Source organism: Metopolophium dirhodum, chromosome 1 (genome assembly GCF_019925205.1).
Source record: "Metopolophium dirhodum isolate CAU chromosome 1, ASM1992520v1, whole genome shotgun sequence".
In the NCBI taxonomy this organism is placed as follows: Eukaryota; Metazoa; Arthropoda; class Insecta; order Hemiptera; family Aphididae; genus Metopolophium; species Metopolophium dirhodum.
Window position 1 is genome coordinate 86,606,718 of NC_083560.1, and position 21,599 is coordinate 86,628,316.

Below are 21,599 nucleotides of genomic sequence, written 5' to 3' on the forward strand. Positions count from 1 at the left end.
TTAATAAAAATACATTTTTTTAAATATTTTACTCTATTTTACTATAAAATTCAAAATATGACATAAAAATGACAAAAATGTCCTTAAAATAGGAAAATTAAAAAATTAAAAATATTTGTTTTATAAATTTATCAATGCTTACAAATTATTTAAAAATCAAAATCATTGCATTGTACAATAAGAGAGTATTTTATATTATCGAAAGTAAATGAACGACGATTATCTGTTAATAAATTCACTTTTACACGACAACGACGCGACGACTGTAATCGGCGAGATAAAATCGGATACTAATCGAATATTAGGAAAAAATAATAAAATGTAGGTATAATATTATTCACTACAATACAACGACAAAATGTAATCGGCGAGATAAAATCGAACAGGTACTAATCTTAGTCCGTGGTAATTCCAAGTTTTAAGTTATCGGCATAGACAAGAAACGATAAGAAGTGAATACTAGTGTGAAATTAGTAAAAATGACTAAAAATGTCGAAAAATGAGCTAAAATTGTCGAAAAATGACCTAAAAATGTCAAAAAATGACTTAAAAGTAAAGAAAGCCAAAAAATGCATAAAAATGCAAAATAAAATTTAGTTTTTCAGTTTCACATGCTAATAAAACACATTTGTAGCCAGGAGAGCATCGTCTAAAGAGTTCCAAAAAAAAATGCAAAATGCCTCAACTTCCGAGCCCTACTAATTACTTTCATCATATTGTTTTGTGACAAGAGTTTATACGTAATTATTTTATAAATCGTATAGTACATTATAATAATTCATACACATTTTTAATTATGCCGAAAAAAGTGCATTATCGCATGGATGTATCATCGAAAGTGGTAAATTATTCAAAGATAATTTGATACATGACTATGGTTTTGGAAACAGTAAGTTATATCATCTCAATTCATCTCAATTCATTAATAATATTTAGTAGTTTGTTAATTATATTATAATAAATAAATTGTTTTTCATTGAATTTCACACCAAATATTTGTTACATTTTTTTTATTTTAAAAAAAATGTTAGATTAATTTTAAGCTATTCCATATATTTTATAGTTTATACCGTATTAGGTACTTATAGATAGTAAGATAAACTACCTACTATAATAATTAATAAATAAATATAAATATATATTATAGTTCTTCGGTGCTTGGTGAATTGAATTTAAGTAATATTTTGAGAGATTGATGTATTTAATTCTAATAAATTAGATGTAACTTTTTGTACAAACAGATTAAGTCAAACATTTTTAATATGATACTATACTGTACTATAGTACATTTGATTTAACTAGACATATGTCAATTTGGTCAATCAAATGGTATAAACGGAATTTGGAAATTCAGGGCATTTCCCCAGCCCCCCATCATTATTTTTTGTTTTTTAGGAAAACAAATTCTTTACAAACGAAAAAAATATCTTTACATTCCTTTACAAACAACTTACAAACATATGGAATAAACGAAAATTCGAAATTCCAATTTAGGGGGACAGAGGAAATGGACCTGTTATTTTCATATGCACTAGAAAAATATTTAGAGAAAGCATTGACAATATCATTAGGTGAATCAAATTTTCCATTATACAAATACATGCAATTTGGTAAAAAGTTGGCTTTGCATTTATTATTTATAAATTTCTAAAAAAAATTTTGAATTGATGGAAGTTTTTTTTGTAAATTATTAATGTTAAGTTGATAATCTGTTTTTAGTAAAACTTACACTTGGCACGAAGTAATTTTAAAAGGGGTTTGAGTTATCAAAAAAAACTTCACAACAATTATGTGAAGACATTGGAACTCAACCAATTTTTAAACAATCTAGTTCTAAAAAAAAGTAAGCAGTTTGATTATGAATGTAATGATACACGTACAGTTTCTAATGAACAAATATGTTATCAAGATTATTTTTTGGCAGTGGTAGATTGTAGAATTGTAGTATTGTATCAATAAATCAACGATTCGAGCAATTATCTCTTCATTCAGAAAACTTTGGATTTTTATATAATACTGAAAATTTGAAGTTATTTGAAGATAAAAAAATTATGAAAGCATTGCATGGATTTAGAAATATAATTAAAGGACTGAAGTTTGCGATTTAAATGGAATTGAACTTTTTGACGAATTAAAAATATTTTGTAGAATTTTGAACAAACAAAAAACCTGTATCGAATGTCTTGATTTAATAGAATCAACATGTGGTTCATTTCCAAATAATTCTATGGCGTTAAGAATATTATTAACCCTTCCGATAACCACTGCAAGAACCACTGTTCTCAGAATAAGCGATCGGAGTTTTATGCACATTTGGCTATAATTATACCATACTATGATATATTGCTCTATTTTTGTATCTATAATTGGAAAGGGTTATATTGTATATGATTTTTTTTTAAATAATACGTATTACATAAGTTTCCCCTTGTATAGTCTGTGGAAAATTGGCCCCTAAAATCCCACAAGATATATTTGGGTGTTGGTACTGTCCTCTATCTATATAAGCAAATTTACTGTTGCATTGATATTGGAGTCATATGAATGCGGTGGATCCCAGTAGCTGGTAAGTGCCATATAATTAATAATTATATTGTACATACATAATATTAAACCTACTGATTGTAACTCATATTCATAAGTCATGCTGTACAGTGTGAGCAGTTGTAACTCTTAAATGTATAATGATTAATGATGACTGGAGGGTGCCAGTCAGTAAATTTCCAGGTTTGCCCCTGTAAAAAAAATGATTTGCGCTACTCAATACTTTTATCTAACTATTTTCAAAATTCAAAAGAATTATTCGTCACATTTCAAATTGCTTTTTGGTAATAATTATATCATTCTGTAAGATCCCTCACAAATTGTCTAACTCAAAAAACATTCACATTCACTGTTTTTAGAATTACAACAGTTTATCAACAATTAATTAAAGAGAATTCGTTAATTTAGCTTTTAATATCAAATATTGTAAAAATATTTAACCTTCCAGCGGGCGCGCTGATGTAAATAATACAACAGTTTTATATTTATTTGTTTATTCAACTTTTATGTCATCGGCGGTCATGGGTATTCCTCTTTAATGTTATTATCTACGTTTTAGACTATTTTTTAAGTGTTTCAGTTCACTTTATTGCAGACAATCGACGAAGTACTTATAGTGTTGTCACAAAATACAACACGCACCATTCCATGTACCTACGCCAAACACAAAACGCGTCGTTCGTTGTACCTGACTTATTATTTTGTATTTTTATTTTTGTGTGGTAATAAGCAGTGGCGCCGAACCCCCTTAATAAGTGTTGTTAAAACAATAGCTTAAATGGGGTAGGTGATCCTAGGGGCCTAGCCCCTAATGGTCATTAGAATCTTAAGGCTCCTCATATAACGTAGGTAGTATCATAAGACATAAGGTAATATAATAGTATAATAATAATATTCACATTTTTAACAACAGATTAGTTTTACAATGGAACTATAATAACCATAGAATACTAATAAATGATTATAAATATTATAACCTATTATTTATTTATTATTACACTGACAGTTGGTGGTTATCGTAATATCGTCTTATCGATATTTCTGAAAACCAAACTGAAGTTTTGAAAAGGGCTGCCATTTTTCGTGTAAATCAACTGAAGAGTAATTCAGAAAAAAATGAAAAAAATGAAATTCATGCAATACAACGAATAAGTACAACAAGATGGGGGTCACACTCAGCTTCTCTTAATGTAGTTTTAAAATTTCACGATGCTGTAATAATAACATTGAAAACTATTAGATCTAGTGAAGGACCAAGTGATGCTAGGGTTGGCGCTGCTGCAAGTGGATTAATCGACTATTTTTCTTCCTACCGTTTCCTACTTGTTGCCATGTTGTTTCAAAAAGTTTTTTTTATTCTAGCTCCTATAAATAAACAGTTGCAAGCACATGACTCTGATATACTTATTGCGACTCAATTGATTAAAAACGCCAAATTAGATACAGAAAATCTTAGAAGTAGAGGCGTCGCTGAAATAAAACGCGCTGCTGATGATTTTGCTAAGAACAGTAAAATAGAATTTGAAGATTTGAAAGCACCAAGAAAGAAACGTGTACCAAGAAATGCAGGTGAAAATTGTATTGATGAACCACTTGATAACCCTTTGGATAATTTTAAAGTTAATACTTACTATGTTGTGTGTGATACTATATCAGAGCTATGCCAAAGATTTGGTGATTCCGGTGGCCTATTAAAGGATATATCTCTATTGTCGTCAAAAAGATTGAGAAAAGTTGGTAAAAATCCAAATCTTATTCCAAATGATGCTTTTGTTGAAGTTTGTTCAGTGTATACAAATTACCTGGATCGCTCTCTTTTAATAGAAGAGTATCAACAATTTGTTAGAAACTATGAAGAAATTGAAAGTACAAGACAATTACTAAAAACGTTTCGCTCATTACATTTATGTAATGAATATAATGATGATGAATTTTCGCAGTTAGATTTGAACTTGGAAGATGAATATGAAGACACAGAGAATATCAATCAAGATAACGTATCAAGTAAACCAAAAAATATGGCTACGGTTCTTGAATTATTTCAGCTGTTTTGTTCCGCTAATTTAAATATAGTATTTCCTACATTATATATACTACTCAAAATATGTGTGACTTTGCCGGTTAGTAGCTGTAGCGTTGAAAGAAGTTTTTCAAAGCTTAAACTTCTGAAAACTAAACTAAGATCTACTATGTTAGAGTCCAGATTAGAACATTTGATGATTATTAATTGTGAACAAGACATTCCGATTGACAAAGAAAATGTGATACAAATACTTTGTACTTTTAGTTCATCGCTTTCAAAATCCCTTGTATACTAATACTAGATTGAAGAAATAAATTGATCTCTATCAAAACAAAATGTTATTTGATTAAATATTTATTTAGTTTTATTTACTTATAGTTAACTCTTATATAAATTCTAATCTGTATCAATTTATTGTTTTGTTTTGAAAATCTATTAAAAGTGAAGTCATTGTATTTGTGTTCTTAAATTTTAACCAATTTATATTGTAAATTACTATATTTTAAATAAACTACAAAGTTTTGATTGTATGGGGGTGTGGGGGCATAGCCCTCACGGGTTTGGTTGGAATAATTTTGGTGGGTGGTACCTTGTGAAAATAAATTTGACAATAGTACTTTTTTTAGAGCTCGGCGCCACTGGTAATAAGAACAAAAATATTTAAATTTTGTAATTACTATGGAATTTATAATTATAATATATACATTTTAATTTTTTTTATAATATGTTTTTTTTATTATTTGTATACGTTTTTGGTACGTACTAATAATCGATATTATTTATACAATGTCTTAGGTCGGATCATATGACAGTTGAGCAAATTCAAAATTTACTGCAAGACATTTCAACTGAAATAGATTGTGTTGATGACCAAGAGAGTGATAGTGATCAAAGCATCGACATCGAAGATGTGGAGGTAAGTGACCACGAAAGCAATTCTGAACAAGATTTTTCAGACAATGAATCAGATCTAGAGACTTGTTTGGGGGACAGGAAAAGATATATAGGAAAAGATAAAATAAATAAATGGCAACAAAAAGAGTTTACAACTTCAAAATTTAGGCAACATAATATAATAAACGTGGTTCCCGGGCCAAAGGAGTGTGCTAGAAATATCGTTAGTGAGATAGATGCATTTCTAAAAATAATTGATCTTGACATGATTGACGAAATCGTAACGTGTACGAATATGTATATTAGTAATATGAGACAACGAGTTCAATACTCTAGACCAGGGGTCTCCAACCTACGGCCCGCGGGCCGGATCCGGCCCGCCAAGCTAATTAATGTTTTGAAAATAATATATTAATTTTCATTGTTTTAATTTATTTTTTTATTGAATACATTTATAATATTTTCTTTTGGTATTATTCATAACAACTTATAATACTTATACATATATACTAACACAAACTAATAATAAATAAACTCGTCAATCACACTTATCTGACACTTATATTGTACTCGAAACTTACGCGATAAGATACGATTGACTTTTTCCGTTGTAATAATAACGCTATCGAACGTGTAATCGATGGGTTTTTATAACTGCGCGAGTCTACTGTAGTGTATCGGGTATATAATATAGAATCAGTTTTTATAATTATTGCAGTTTAGTGTTGTTTCTTATCGAGTGTAGAGCTCTGTGCTGTATTAAAATAAATATGAGTTTAAGTAAAAAACGGAAAGTCGATACAGAGTGCCGTGTTTTTAACAAAAAGTGGAATAATGACTATTTCTTCATTGAACAAAGCAATGTTGCTTTATGCGTTATTTGCAAGGAAAAGGTTGCTGTTATGAAAGAATATAATATTGGTAGACATTATAAAAGTAAGCACGCATCTACATACAACGAGTTATCTGGTAAACTACGATCAGACAAGTTTGAAATATTAAAACAGAATTTACTAGCTCAACAGTCAATTTTTACAAAACGATCATGTCAAAATGAATCTCTCGTAAAAGCAAGTTTTCAAGTAGCTCGTACTCTGGCGATAGCCGGAAAACCTTTTACTGATGGCCAAATTGTAAAGGAGTGCATTTTGAAGACAGTTGAAGAGATTTGTCCCGATAAAATCAATTTATTCACCGGTATAAGCTTGTCAGCGAATACAATTGCGCGACGTACCACAGATCTCGGAAATGATATTATTCGTCAATTAAAAGATACTGCTAAAAGCTTTAAATATTTTTCAATTGCTTTGGATGAATCTACCGACACTTCAGACTCAGCGCAGGTGCTTTTATTCGTTCGCGGAGTCAATGAATATTTTGAAATAACCGAAGAATTGGCCGCCGTCCACTCAATGAAAGATTCATGTACTGGTAATGAAATTTTTTTGAAGGTAAAAGAATCTATTTTTGCTTTGGGTCTTGGTTTTAACATTTTAAAAGGCGTAACTACTGACGGTGGACGCAACATGTGTGGAGCACATACAGGTTTGGTTGGAAATGTTTGTAAAGCTGTACTGGAGACTGGTACAGCAGCACCAATGGCTATTCACTGCATTATACACCAGCAAGCTTTGTGTGGGAAAAATGCACCAATATCTGAAGTTATGAATGTTGTTGTGCAGAATGTAAATTATATTCGAAAAAGTGCTCTTAGTCACCGTCAGTTTAAGAACTTTCTTGCTGAAATTGAAAGCGAGTACCCAGATATTCCCTACCATTGTGAAGTTCGTTGGCTCAGCCGAGGTTACGTCTTGAAAAGATTTTTTTATCTTCGTTCAGAAATCGACATATTTATGACAGAAAAAAACCACGTTGTAACTGAGTTAGCTGATTTGTCATGGCTATGGAAACTAGCTTTTCTCGTTGATATAACTCAGCTTCTTAATGAGTTAAATTTAAAGTTGCAAGGAGCAAACTCGTTAATTTCAGATACATATTCGTACATCAAAGCTTTCAAATTAAAATTAACTCTATTCACAAATCAATTAATAGAAAAAAATCTTGCTCATTTTCCCACATGCAACAAATTCAAACTTGAAAACGATGAAGAATTCCCTACCGATTTTGCTGTTGGAGTTTTCACCTACTTGAATGAGCAGTTCCAGACGCGGTTTAGAGATTTCGAAAGTGCAGAAGACCGTATTCGAATTTTTGAAAATCCTTTTGCCATAAAAATAGAAACTTTACAGACAGAGTTCCAGCTTGAAGTTATCGAGCTCATATCAAACAACAATTTCAAAGACTATTTCAAGGAATCCAATCTCCAACAATTTTACACCATGTTGCCAGAGGAATAATTTCCCAATCTCAAAAAACATGCGCGTGAAATGATGTCAATATTTAGCTCAACATACTTATGTGAGCAGACGTTTTCAAAAATGAAATATGTCAAATCTAATTACAGAACGAACTTAAGTGACGAACATTTACAAGCTACGCTGCTAATTGGAACTACGAAGTTTGATGCGAACTATCAAGCCATTTTAAAAAACAAGCAGTTCCAAACGTCTCACTAAGTAACTTAATCGTATCATAATAAAAAAAATTTTGAATTATAAAATAAAAAAATTATATAAATAAACATATACATTTTAAAGTAAAGCTTATCTATTCTTATTTATTTCTCAATTTCATAACCTATCTATTCCTCTAAAAATGTTGGCCCGCGATGCCAAAGCGTATATTAAATTTGGCCCGCCGTAAAAAAAGGTTGGAGACCCCTGCTCTAGACCAGGCGTGCCCAACCCGCGGCCCGCGAAGGTGTTCCAACCGGCCCGTGACTATTTTATAAAAATTATAAATTTGTATAGGTGTAAAACAAAATTATTTATAAAGAAATGTATTTTATTAAGTTTTTAAGAATATAAAATATTTTACAATTTTTAATTTTTATATAAAAAAAAATGTATTGGATTTTAGAATATTAATAGAAATAAATTAGTGTAATAGATGCTACCTACAAATAAATAAATAATTTAATAATTTAAGTATAGATTTTAGAATATTAATAAAAAAAAATTAGTGTGAAATTTGGACTTGTTTTTCTTTAACCAATCTTTCAATATTCGGAGTGAAATGTGTAACGCCAATTCTTAATAAGAAGAGTGTTCATCAGTCAAACGAGATCTTTCTGAATATTTTACGTAATTCACGCGTGAACGTTTGTTCGCAAATATAAGTAGAACCAAATAATGTAAATATACACATTGATAATTCTTTTATTTTAGTAAGTCTTATAAAAAATGTATTAAATCTGTGTTATCTTTATATACATCTTTTGTAGTTCCATAAATACTTTCTAATGAAGCAAGTTCTTCTGTTATATTATAATCTGTATCTATTCCTCGTATAAATATTAATGCTAACATCAGTGCTTTCGTCCAAAGCTAAAGAAAAAATTTATGACGAAAACAACTATAGCGTGGAAATATTGAGAACTTTAAACACATACGATTTGAGTCATAAATTCGATAAGTGAACAAAGATAATATTATATACGATAAAATGTACAATAGATATACTTATGACTAGTCTATATTTTATCGAAATGAACAAAAAAAAAAAACCCCGTGAAGCATAATATACGGGCCGCAGTATAAAAATAAACTTTGAATGTGGCCCACAAGTTGAAAAAGATTGGGCATGCCTGCTCTAGACCCCGAGACTGCTTAGATACTTCAAGGTGTGAAATACTGGCTTATTTTGGACTTTTATTTTTGATTGGTATAAAGAAAGCTCATCATACTAATGTAAAAGAATTATGGTCGGCGGATGGTTCTGGTATAGAAATAACTAGGGCCACTATGAGCTACAAAAGAATTTTGTTTTTGTGTCGCTGCCTAAGATTTGACGATCGCGAAACTAGAGCTGAAAGACGGCGATTGAAACTGGCTCTTATTCGTACTACGTTTGACCTTTTCTTGAAAAATATCAATCAGAATTATAATTTGAGTGAATATATTACTATTGACGAAATGTTACACCCATTTCGTGGTCGGTGTCAATAGATATAATATATCCCAATTAATCCGGCCAAATATGGCATCAAAATGTTTGTATTATGTGATGCAAAAACATTTTACACGAGTAAAATAGAGATTTATGTTGGAAAACAACCACCTGGTCCGTATGAGGTTTCTAATTCACCAATTTATATCGTGAAACGATTAGTAACATCCATCGAACACTCTAAACGAAATTTTACCACTGACAACTGGTATACCAGTATTCCACTTGCAGATTACTTATTACAAAAAAAATTACTCTAACTGGAACTTTGAAAAAAAAACAAGCGAGAAATTTCTACAGAATTTTTACCAAATAAAAAAAAGTTAGTTCGAGCGTGTTCGGGTTTCAAAAAAATAAAACATAAGTGTCATACGTACCTCGAAAAAACAAAGCAGTTATTTTGCTTTCAACTATGTACCATGATTCAAAAATTGATGTGAAAACTCATAAACCAGAAATAATTATGGATTATAATTGTACCAAAGGTGGAGTTGATACAGTAGATAAAATGTGTGCGGCATATTCTGTCTCTAGAATTACAAAAAGGTGGCCACTTGTAATTTTTTATTCTTTGATGAATATTGCTGGAATAAATGCTCAAGTACTGTTTTCATACTCTAAACATAACAATGCCCATAAAATGAGAAGATTATTTTTGAAAACATTGGCATTTGATCTAATGAAGGAACATCTTGCTTCTCGAGCTCAAATCTCAAGTTTACCATCGGACACATAATATTTTTTGAAAATAAAATATGCTGTTCCAAGTACATCAGATGTATCTACAACCCCCCCTTCAAAACGAGGAACTTGCTTCGAATGTGGGAGAAAAAAAAATGCGGCTACATCTATGAAGTGCACCAAGTGTATGCGATTTGAATGTAAACTACATTCAAAAAAAATTATTATTTGTGAAAAGTGTTCTAATAACGATGACAATGACAATTCTGAATAATTTCTTACTGTAAACAAATAATTTTAATTTTTTATGTAATAATAAGACGTATTGATTTTTTAATAAAACATAATTATAATAGTATTTAAATAAAAACAACTTTGTGAACGTACCTATTGTTTATTTTATTATTAGATATAATATGTACGACTATCACAGCATATTAGGACTGTTGTAAAATTTACAACGCGCGACTACTCTCGTTTCAAATAATGGCGCGCCCACTGGAAGGTTAATTTAAACAATATAAAGTCTAAGATTAAACTAGTCTGACAAGAAGAGTTGATATTTGATTTCAGACGATTTTTTTTGAAAACATCATTGTAAAATCTATAGGTACCTACATTAATTCGCTCTTTTAGAATCTAAAATATATTTATTATTTTTTTATTTTAAAGATAGTTGTTGCTGCAACAACATGCATTAATAACAATGATAAACAGAATAAATTAATATATTGAAGTGTATTTTAATTTTAATATTTTTTTTTATAGTTTATTAAATAACATCAATTGTATGACAGCTACGTATTGTATTAAATTAAAAAAAATGTGAACGGATATGTAAATTAATTTATGTTTTCTAATTTTAAATCTTGTTTTGAGAGAGGCAAATCTTCATTTTCAACAATCTTAAACAAACAATATAAAATATATAGGATAAAAAAACAATAAACAATTGTTATGTATAAATGTATGTCAATGTAGTAATAAATAATAAGAAAGCATTACCATTCTTGAACCATCTCTTAATTGAACTGCAATGTGTTTGCCAGGTACAAGCTGTAAGCCAGTATATGCATTTATGTGGGTACAAATATTTGACATCCACTGAAGAATGCGAGCTTTGGAACATTTGAATGCAATATCTCTTATCTCGTGGTACTACAAATAGAACATACATTTACAACAGATATGAGCAATTCGCTTCACTGTATAATAGATTTATAGTGTACCTACTGATTGAGTAAATTACTTAAATGGTACTCTAATATTCATTGATACATTGTTAAATAACACTTGTAATGTATGTATAAAAATAATTGTTTATAAACAAATATATAAATATGGATAGAAATCATATTTTAGGTATTTAAAATATACGGTTTTGAATATCGTATTCATGTAGTTTATACCATATACAATATATACTCATAAACATATTATCTAAGAACCAAATAATTATTTGTTAAGTGAACAGTTTAAACTATTGTAATAGTCATTAAGTTATTGTAGAAAAAATAATTAATTATATAACCTACAATAAGATATTTTATATTATATTATGACAATTTAAAATACTCAACATAACATTACCATACAACCGAGACCATGTCCATACATTTCAGATTCTAAAATGTCATGAACAGACATCCCTGATCTTAAATTACGTTGATCTAAGTGTAAGTTCAATTTTTTTTTGACTTCCAACAATAATCTTTCAATACTTCCTATTTTGAATATAGACTTTAAATGTTCAGCATCAACTATAAAGTTAAATAAATATTTTAGAGATATATACAAGTAGGAAGATTAAAAAATCCACTAATATATAACTTATAAATTGTATTACCATGCTTAACATTCAAAATTATATCATTATTTAAATAATAACCTACCTTTAAATAAACAGTAAATATGTTATGGATACTAATTTATTCTAACTAAACTATATTAATGTACTATGTGGTTGTTGTATGTCTATAGATACAATTAGTAAAAATTTTACAAATGAGTGCTATATTATTAATGTATACAGACAAAATTGTATTCAATAGAATTATTAGGTATATTGTGATTATGGATGACAGATGAACAAACAATTTTATTTGCAAATGAAATTGGTAAATTAAAGAAAAAAAAGAAAAGATGAACAAGTAGGTATCGCTCCCCTGTACAGATGTCGAGTATGTAGAAATAATGGATGTATTATATTTGAATTCAATGATAAATCATCATATACAAAAAACTATTCTGATCGGAGACGTTGAGTCATCCTAGCATACTCGTATTGAATTTATAAAATATTAAAATTTAAAAATGTATTATTTAATACTTAATCAAATTTAGAAATTAATAAAAATTGAAAATACCTCATTTGCAATGGCTATAAATATCGTAACTTTGCAGTACTCTTTTGTTTTATTAAATTTAGAAAAACTATAGAGGAATATTCTTTTAAAATTTTTTGTGTTAGTTATGACCAGAAAGACGATTTTGGATTTTTAATAGACAAATGATTTGAAATTTTCGGGATTTTGATATAATATCGTTTATCAAATATCGCAAAAATGTTTAATTCAAACATGATCGTAAAAATTTAATGTTCCTTTTAGTAATTTTTTTTTTGTTTGTTAAAGGGAAAAACCTTTGTGAGGAATCTTCTACTAAAATGTCTAGTTAGCTATGAAAACAAAAACTTTTATGAATTTCCAACTGAAAAATAATTTGCAAATTTTCGGGATTTTGATGGTTTTTATTAAAATTTGAAATTCAAATTCTTATAAAAATTATCTTGCTTATGTATTTAATATTTTTAAACTGCTATTAAAGAAAGTTTGCATTACATTTTTAAGCTTTTTAACTAAGTGAAATAGTTTTTATCAACAATAATTTAAAAGAAAATTACAAAATTCAAAGTTCTATAAATAGGTCAAAATAAGGAAAAGTGTATATCAAACATGTTTATACTGAACGCATATTTAATATGTAGTATGTTTGTAAGACGTGTCCGCTTATTATTTACCATTCGATATTCAAAAAATATATTTACTTGCTATTTTAAATTTATTTCTAATGTATTCTTTATTTTACTTTATTTATTATTTTATAGAAATTAAAAAATATCCCAATACAATACTGAATACATAATATGATAAAATATATAAACTTAATATTAATAATTTGATCTAAAAATTAATTTGTTAATTAAATGCCAAAAGTTGTGTTAAGTGCAGTTGGCATATATTTCTATAACTGGTGATTTATAATAATTGTGTTATATTAATTTGATTTACCTTTCGGAAAAGCTGTGGAGTATAGTCTTTCCAAACTACTTTTAGTTTTCATCATATCTATACAAATGTCTGATTCTACAGTGTACAAATATGGTAAGTCCAGTGTGCCTTCTTGTAAATCTGTATGGTTTGTTCCATCCTAAAATAATAAAATTAATATTGAACAAATATCTGCACAACTATTGCATTTACCTTTAAAAATGTTGTAAATTCCATTAATATATTTTCATAATCATCCGGATGTTCATGCCAACAAGAAATTTGATGAAATTCATCAGAAAATTGTCTCATACCTCCAGCAAAACCTCTCGGATAAATTTTAGCTATGAATATGAGTTAAGAATGTTTTATTAAAGGTAATTTACTGTTAATTAGATTGAGTTTACGTCAAACAAACTGGCGGTTGGTGACTCCAGCCAATTAAAACAGTATATTTGTAATTGTAGCACCAGATGTAGAGCCTCTGGTGGACAGTCATCAACCGTCAGATTGTTTGATAATATTATGGACTATAGTATAGAGCTTCCATACTATAGGTTTAACTTCAGAATATTTTCACATGTCACCCATCCTTTAAATATTGTCTACATACAGTTATGAAACAGGTGCCATGTATAATACAATAAAATAATATATAATATTTAAAACATGTACATTAAATTAAATAACCAGTTAGGAAAAACCGTGATTCTTGTCCTTAGTGAAATGATTAATTTTAACAGTACCTACCCATACTACGAGACCTCTCAACACTACTACAATATTTTTAATACTTACAAAGACCAATAATTTGATGATATGTGCGAGAGACACCGTTTAATAAATTAAATTCCAGTGCTGCAATTTCAGCTGGAAAATAATATTGTTCTCCATTATGAGTATGACAATTTATGTGCAGTAAAATAAACTTCTTATTAAATAATTCTGAAACATTTGAATTATTTTATCTTATAATTTATAAGCTTACATTAATATAATAAAAGTATAATTTATACAAAATACCTATGTAAGAAAGTTAATTATATTATACTTATAATTACATACATATAATTGAGTATTGTTCATAGTAATAAAAAAATGTTATAACACAACATAATAGATCTGTTAATTTCTCCCTTTCTCTTTGATAAGATATTGTCAAAGATTTATTAAGTTGTAATTTTGGGTTACACTAAAGTTAAATTTAATGAATCAATATAGGAGTAATAGTATCAGCTATAACTCATTTGCTATAACTCATTAATTTTTAGGAATTAAATTTCCAATCTATGTACTGTTTGTTAAACCATTAATAATATAAATTTAATCTACTGATTTGTTTTCACTTCTGGCCAAGGGCATTGAACATTGTAGAATATGTAAATGTGTAGTTAAACCTGCCCCAATCACCAGTTATATTATTATTAATATTGCATAATATAAATTATAACCCTAATTATAATTTATATACAGGATGTCCACCAATTTAGGATCACTCAACTTCTTTTCCAGATCATGTTGGATTTAACTGCAACTTTTTTGACAATTTATAAGTGGGAGTACTAACTATACATTTATAATAACATTTCAAATGTATCAACCATCGCAATGTGTGCATGCCTAGAACACATTTTTTAAATAACAACATTTATTATTTGGATGCTGCTCTCATATGCGGACTACAAATGCATGCAGTCATAAGTGTAGACCGCATATTGTAGCAGAAAAAGTTATTATTTATAAACTGCATTATAAACACGTACATCCACTAAAAGATAAAATAAAATTGGTCAGATAAAATGTTCTGATATATGTCATATCTTGTATTTTCCAACTATGTTTATTGTTATTGAAAGATAAAATTGTTGATATACTTAACATATCTACAATTACTGTGCGACATTATAACAAATTCAATAAGTTTGTTAGTTACAAATTGGTCGTCGATTGTGTTTATATTTGTGTCTGTTTTGTATATCGTGTGCATTATGCAACTAAAAGATTTTTATTTGCACATTTTTTATTATTTTTTATATTGAGGTTTTTCATTTATTTTATGTAGACATATTATTATTATTATTACATTATATTTTTAATTGTACCTATTACCTATGAAAGTTATAGTGTTTTTTACTTATGTTTTGTTTGCCTATTGTGTTTTGAACAAAAATGATGACTAGAGCCAAAAAACTCCTGAACTTAGTGTCAAATCATAATGACAAAAAACCATGTTCTGAACCTCCAAGTAAGTATATTTGAATACATTAATATATTTTATAAATTTAATAAAAATCAACATAATAATTTATTGTTATTGAATTAATATTTAATTGTTAAGGTAATTAATAAAACTCACTATTAAAATATATTAAAATATGTTATAAAACTGAATTTTCTGGAACAAAAAGTACATTTGAAAATGTACACAACTATTATTCAACTGCTTCTAGTAAGTATAATATTTAGAAAAAATACCGAAAAATGTGTCAAACATTTTTAATAGATGATGTGAGAAATAAAATTTTTAGTGAGCATTGGAGTTTGGGTACTCATGATAAAAGACTGTCTTTTTAATCTGACTCATCAAAAAAAAATGTACTCGTACTTGAGTTTGATAGCAATAAAATTAGAACTTTAACATTAAATTATTTTTTTGAAATAAACAGACAAGTTCAGTCTGTAAGGATTGCTTTTTGAAAACATCGGATGAAAGAGGGTTTCATTAGGTCTGTTACTAAAAATAAAGGTCTTAATATTTCTGGAATTGTAAGACTGGATAAAAGGGGTAATAAATCACCAAAAAACAAGATTTCAGATGATAAATTAGCTAAAGTTATTGAACACATAAATTCATTCCCATCCTAGAAAAGTCATTATACAAGGAAATTAAATGATAAGAAATATTTACCTAGTAATTTAAATTTACAAAAAATGTATGAATTGTATAAGCAAACTATTTATGGACCTGTATATCAAGAGTAATTTATGAAAGATAATTTCATAAATTAAAACTTGCTTTTAAAAAACCAAGTGTTGATACATGCCATAAATTTGATGTACTACAGATGCAAATACAAGTTGCAGAAGAAACAAACCATGAAAAAAATTTATGGGCTTCAAAAAATGGTTTCAATTTACATCAGTCTGCTGCTGATCTGGCATACTCATCAAAAGCTAATGATAAGGTAATTGCAAAATATGATTCCACCAAAAAATTTTATTCATTTGATTTACAACAATGTCCTATTCCTTTTTTACAATCCTCAGTTGTCTTTTATAAAAGGCAGTTGTGGACATTCAATTTAACTATACATGACAATTGTACTGGAAAATCATTTATTTATATGTGGCAGGAAGAGGAGCAAATGAAATTGCTTCTTGCCTTTATTATCATTTGAAGCACAATATTCAACCAAATGAATTCAAAATAACTTTTTATTCCGATACATGTGGTGGTCAAAATAAAAACACACATGTATCAGGCAATGTTTTTAAAAGCCATTCAAAAACTGTTCAACATAAAAATTATTAACCACAAGTTTTTAGTTGCTTGCCATACGCACATGGAATGTGATATAGATCACTCAATGATAGAAAAATAAAAAATAAATCAAATACTATTATTTACCATCCCTACGATTGGTATTAACTTGTTAGAAGAACAGGAAAAGCAACCAAGTTTCAAGTAAAAGAAATGAGTCAAACAGATTTTTCTAATTTACTTAAACGTCCTTTAATGGTTCTTAAATTAAATACAGATAGAGAACAAATTAAATGGCAACTGGTTTCTTGGTTGCAATATACAAAAACAGGGAATGGTGTCTTAAATTATAAAACTACTCTCAAAGAAAAATGCACCATTTGAGACCTTAAGTTTTCTTTACAGAGGAAATAGTGGTACTATATTACAAGTAAAATAATACAATGGGCTTTTAGCAGTATCAAAAGAACAATAGAAAGATTTACTAGATCTGCTACCCCTATACCACCAATATTTTTCATCAATTCTACCGTGAGTTGAAAACAACAAATGATACTCAAGATAATGAACTAGATGAAGTTAGTATTGACGGAAAATAAAATATAAAACAATAAGATATTGCTGATAAGTCATTATTAAAATGTAATTTTAAGACAGATCATTTTTTATATTGTTTTATGAAAATTAATTGTTTCATTTTATAATATTATAAATAAGTTAGGTAATTTTATTTTAAAATGTTGTTGTTTTTATTATTATACATAATAATACAGCCTATTATTATTCTATTAATTAAAGTACTAATTAATTTTATTTCGTTTTATTGAACATCTTATGTTAATTTTATTATAATTTGTTGACATATTTTTGATAAAATTAAAAGCATTTTTCTTAAAATATATAGTGATGGTTTTTTTTATAATTGTTTGTGTATATATTTTTATTTTTCAATAATGTGGGAGGATGCTATTGCAATATTTTAGTAAGTTGTATGTCAAGTAATAACAACAATCTGTAATAGTGTGGTCTTAAAGTATTAAGTCATGATAGTAGTCAGATATCATTGTCTTAAGTCATAAAAAAACCTTATATATTAAGTAAATTTCATTCGATACCATACAGATACATAATAAGTCACACAAGTATCATATTTAACCACATAAAGTAAATCATTAATTCACTTATGTTTTGACAACCTTTTTTAAGCTTTAAATTGCTTCTCCTGAAGTCTATACATTTTTGACTTACGTTGTTTGTACCGAGCATCAAAGAATTATTGTGTATTTAGGTACTGTCTAGCTAAAAGCCTTGTCAGAACAATACAGAATGACCCAAATAAGAAATTGTTTTTTTTTCTAAATTGGTGAACACTGTTATTATTTATATAACTCAGCCCTAATTTAATATTATAGTACTTACCCTGATTGTTAGGTATACATTCAAACATCTTGGTTATATATTTCTGCATATTCCAAAAATCATAGCTATTATTGTGTAGATCAGTAATCTGTTTCATCTGTGTCCAAATAAAAAACAAAGTGTCTTAATAAGAATTTACATGAAATTCAGAATAATAATAGTAACAATAACAATACCTATGTATCAAACAAAAATAATTCAAGGGAGTATTAACATAATTGTCATTATTTAATAGATTATTAATTGGGGAGAATACCATATATTTAAGGTATTTATGAGGAATATAAATAAACAAGGATGTCTTATATTATGAAAATATTGTGAATCACCTATTCTGTTATTTAATAAAATATAAATATATCATATATTTTCAACATAATATCTGAACCAATCCTATGGAAATAACATAAAATTGCTTTAGTCATTAATGATGATAAATTAATACAACTATTTAACAACTTGGACACTCTTAGCCTGGTATGGGTTTATATTTAAGTAAATGTTGCCAATTGCATAATTATGTAACGACTATGACTGATGATGAAAAAGATAAATACAAAGTTTTAGCTCATGACTACAATTCAATAAATATCATTGCTTATAACGAACAGGTGAACTTCATGATTTTCAATCACAATAAACAAATAAAAATTATATCGTTCGGTAACCTATGTATAAAAAAAAACAGTCTTAACAGAATTATGATTATTTAATATAGTATTAATTGGGGAGAATCCCATATAGGTACCTTAAGTATATATGAGGAATATAAAACAAATGAGGATGTCTTATATTATGAAAATTGTTAATCATCTATTCTGTTTTGTATATTTAATAAAATACATATATAAATTAAATATCATATATTATCAACATATCTGAACCAATTCAATGGCCATAACATAAAATTGCTTTAGTTATAAATTATGATTAATTAATATTTAATAACATCTTGGTCACTCTTAGCCTAGTATAGGTTTTTATTTAAGTAAATGTTGAAAATTACAGTATTATATAATAGACTATGACTGATGACGAAAAAGATAAATACAAAGTTTTTGCACATCAATATAGTTCAATATATAAGTAAATAAATATCATTGACTATTAAAAAAAATGGTAACTTCATAATTGTCAATCACAATAAAAAAATACAAACTATCATCGTAAAAAAAATATATGTAACTAAATATAAAAATATATATATAGGTTAGGTACACTAGAAACGAAACTTAATACATTCGATGTAGTCGTAATATGTATGTTTGAGTAAAAAAACGTATACAAATTTTGTCAAACTAGATAATGATTACGAATAGACCATAAAACGCTATAACCAAGTCAAATACTTAATAGTATGCAAATCTGGTAACATTACACGAAAATCTTAGGTCAAAAACGTGCGGAATCGATTATGCCACTATAAATTGGTACCTTATATCACGCATTGCAACATAGTTTGCATCATTAAACAGTATAATATAGTAAATTGGCATACCTTACCTTCACTCAGTTTCAATAGTATAATAAGACGTAGGTATACAGATGCCTCACGATTAATACACGGTACCTATATAATGATCAGTGGCAAAATTTCACGATCGTGCCTACGCTACGATCAAATAGTTAATGACGTTACGTAGCGCTGCTGTCGCGGCGTTAGTTGTAGATACTGGATTACAATATTGGGAAGCAAATTAACAAAACGCGCTCTGGTGGAAACGATTTGTACCTTCCAATTCGGATTTATAGATATTATAGTTCTATATTGATTATTTTACTTTTTCTAATAAATCAATTTTGATATTGAAACTTTATACGCTGGAAAGTACAATGTCTACTACTATTATCAAATACATTCAAATACGCTTAACTTAAAGCAAAACATATACGAAATGTCGAGACATACAAGCTGATAATAATATGCCAAATATATGTATGGGCCATGGGTGTTAATTTGTCTTCCCAATAGGTGGACAATTTGTATTTACATTTGACATGTAAACTACTTAACTTTAGTGTTAGATATTTTCGTTAGATCGGCAAAAGTTGTAAAAATGCAGTTTAGTTCCCCTTTGCCATTTTGAATTTTTTTATCAAAACCTGAGTAACTTGTCAAGTAAAGGGTGATGGTGCAATCATAATTTGTCGCTCAGACTTAGTTCGAAGTTATGGCCTTTGGAAGTAAGTAATTTTGCGTTTTTTACGCATATCCAATACGCTATAATTTACCATGCTTTTCATGCATTTTTTTTTCTTTTTGGTTAAATTTGGTTAACCTATGAAGTAACCTGATTGGTTACTGCACACTTCTTTAACGACGAAAGCACGTACACGTCGTTGCGCTAGATCGGAATATGGTTGTAGTTTGTTTAAATAAATTGTCGCACACAATGATGATGAATATAATAATATGTTTATTAGGCAAGACAATAATATAATTTAATTTAAGAATTGAAGTCTATCGACAGAATGTATGATTCTGCCGAAGAATAACTATAGTTTACACTAGACTGGGATTTTGTACTTAATGTGGATGGCGATGCGGCTGTTGAGAGTGGACGGCGATGCAAGTCCGCGACCCTCACATGTACGGTATAACTATTTCTAAAGTGTCTGTGAAACAGGGCCCCTATTTATATGGGACATGCCGGGATTTAGGAAAGGGCGATTGACGTCATAGGAATGGCGCGATGCGTGATGCGTTGATCAGCAATATCCAATGAAAAATTAAAATACAAATAGAATGTAAGTACAGGCATGGCGCTAAGGGGTGGCCAGAGAGTCTTTACCCCAAGCAAAAATGGTCCAGTTCCCTCACAAACCCACTCACTGAACGTCACATGTTATTTTTAAAAGAGTTAAATTATTATTAATTGTATATATTAATTATTATTTATAAATAATGATAATTGTTTTTACAATTCCAACAAAAACGATTTTGTGATTTGTAAAAAAAGAATAAATATTTTATTAATTTATTATTGCATTTACTAAATGAAAATTCTAAATGTCAAGTTGCTAAATGTGCACCAATCGCTAAATATCTAGAACGATAGTAAAAAATTGTATGTTCAAGACAATACCCACTACAATTTTTTAACTCTTTAAACGCTAACTATTATTAAAATATATACTATTTTGTTTTTAATGATGTTTTAATACAAAATAAATCAATATTATATGTATATATTAGTATATTACACATAAATATATACCT

The 21,599-nt window shown here is 28.2% G+C and overlaps 2 protein-coding genes across 3 annotated transcripts; one reads left to right on the plus strand and one right to left on the minus strand.

Moving 5' to 3' along the window:
- The first annotated feature begins 9,941 nt into the window (after positions 1-9,941).
- On the plus strand, positions 9,942-10,265 carry LOC132943205 (uncharacterized). The gene has a single exon (XM_061012084.1). It carries the CDS (start codon positions 9,942-9,944, stop codon positions 10,263-10,265), a length of 324 nt encoding a protein of 107 aa, XP_060868067.1.
- Positions 10,266-10,920: 655 nt separating this feature from the next.
- LOC132936831 (uncharacterized) lies at positions 10,921-20,022 on the minus strand. 2 transcript variants are annotated; one of them, XM_061003610.1, is made up of 8 exons: positions 19,883-20,022; positions 18,380-18,476; positions 14,278-14,424; positions 13,693-13,823; positions 13,501-13,639; positions 11,801-11,970; positions 11,216-11,368; positions 10,921-11,115 (listed from the first exon to the last, which is right to left on the minus strand). In XM_061003610.1, exons 2-8 carry the CDS (start codon positions 18,474-18,476, stop codon positions 11,053-11,055), a joined length of 900 nt encoding a protein of 299 aa, XP_060859593.1. In that variant the 5' UTR covers positions 19,883-20,022; the 3' UTR covers positions 10,921-11,052. The 2 variants fall into 2 exon arrangements, with proteins under 2 accessions (XP_060859593.1, XP_060859594.1); XM_061003611.1 differs by having other exon boundaries at positions 19,878-20,015.
- Positions 20,023-21,599: the final 1,577 nt, after the last annotated feature.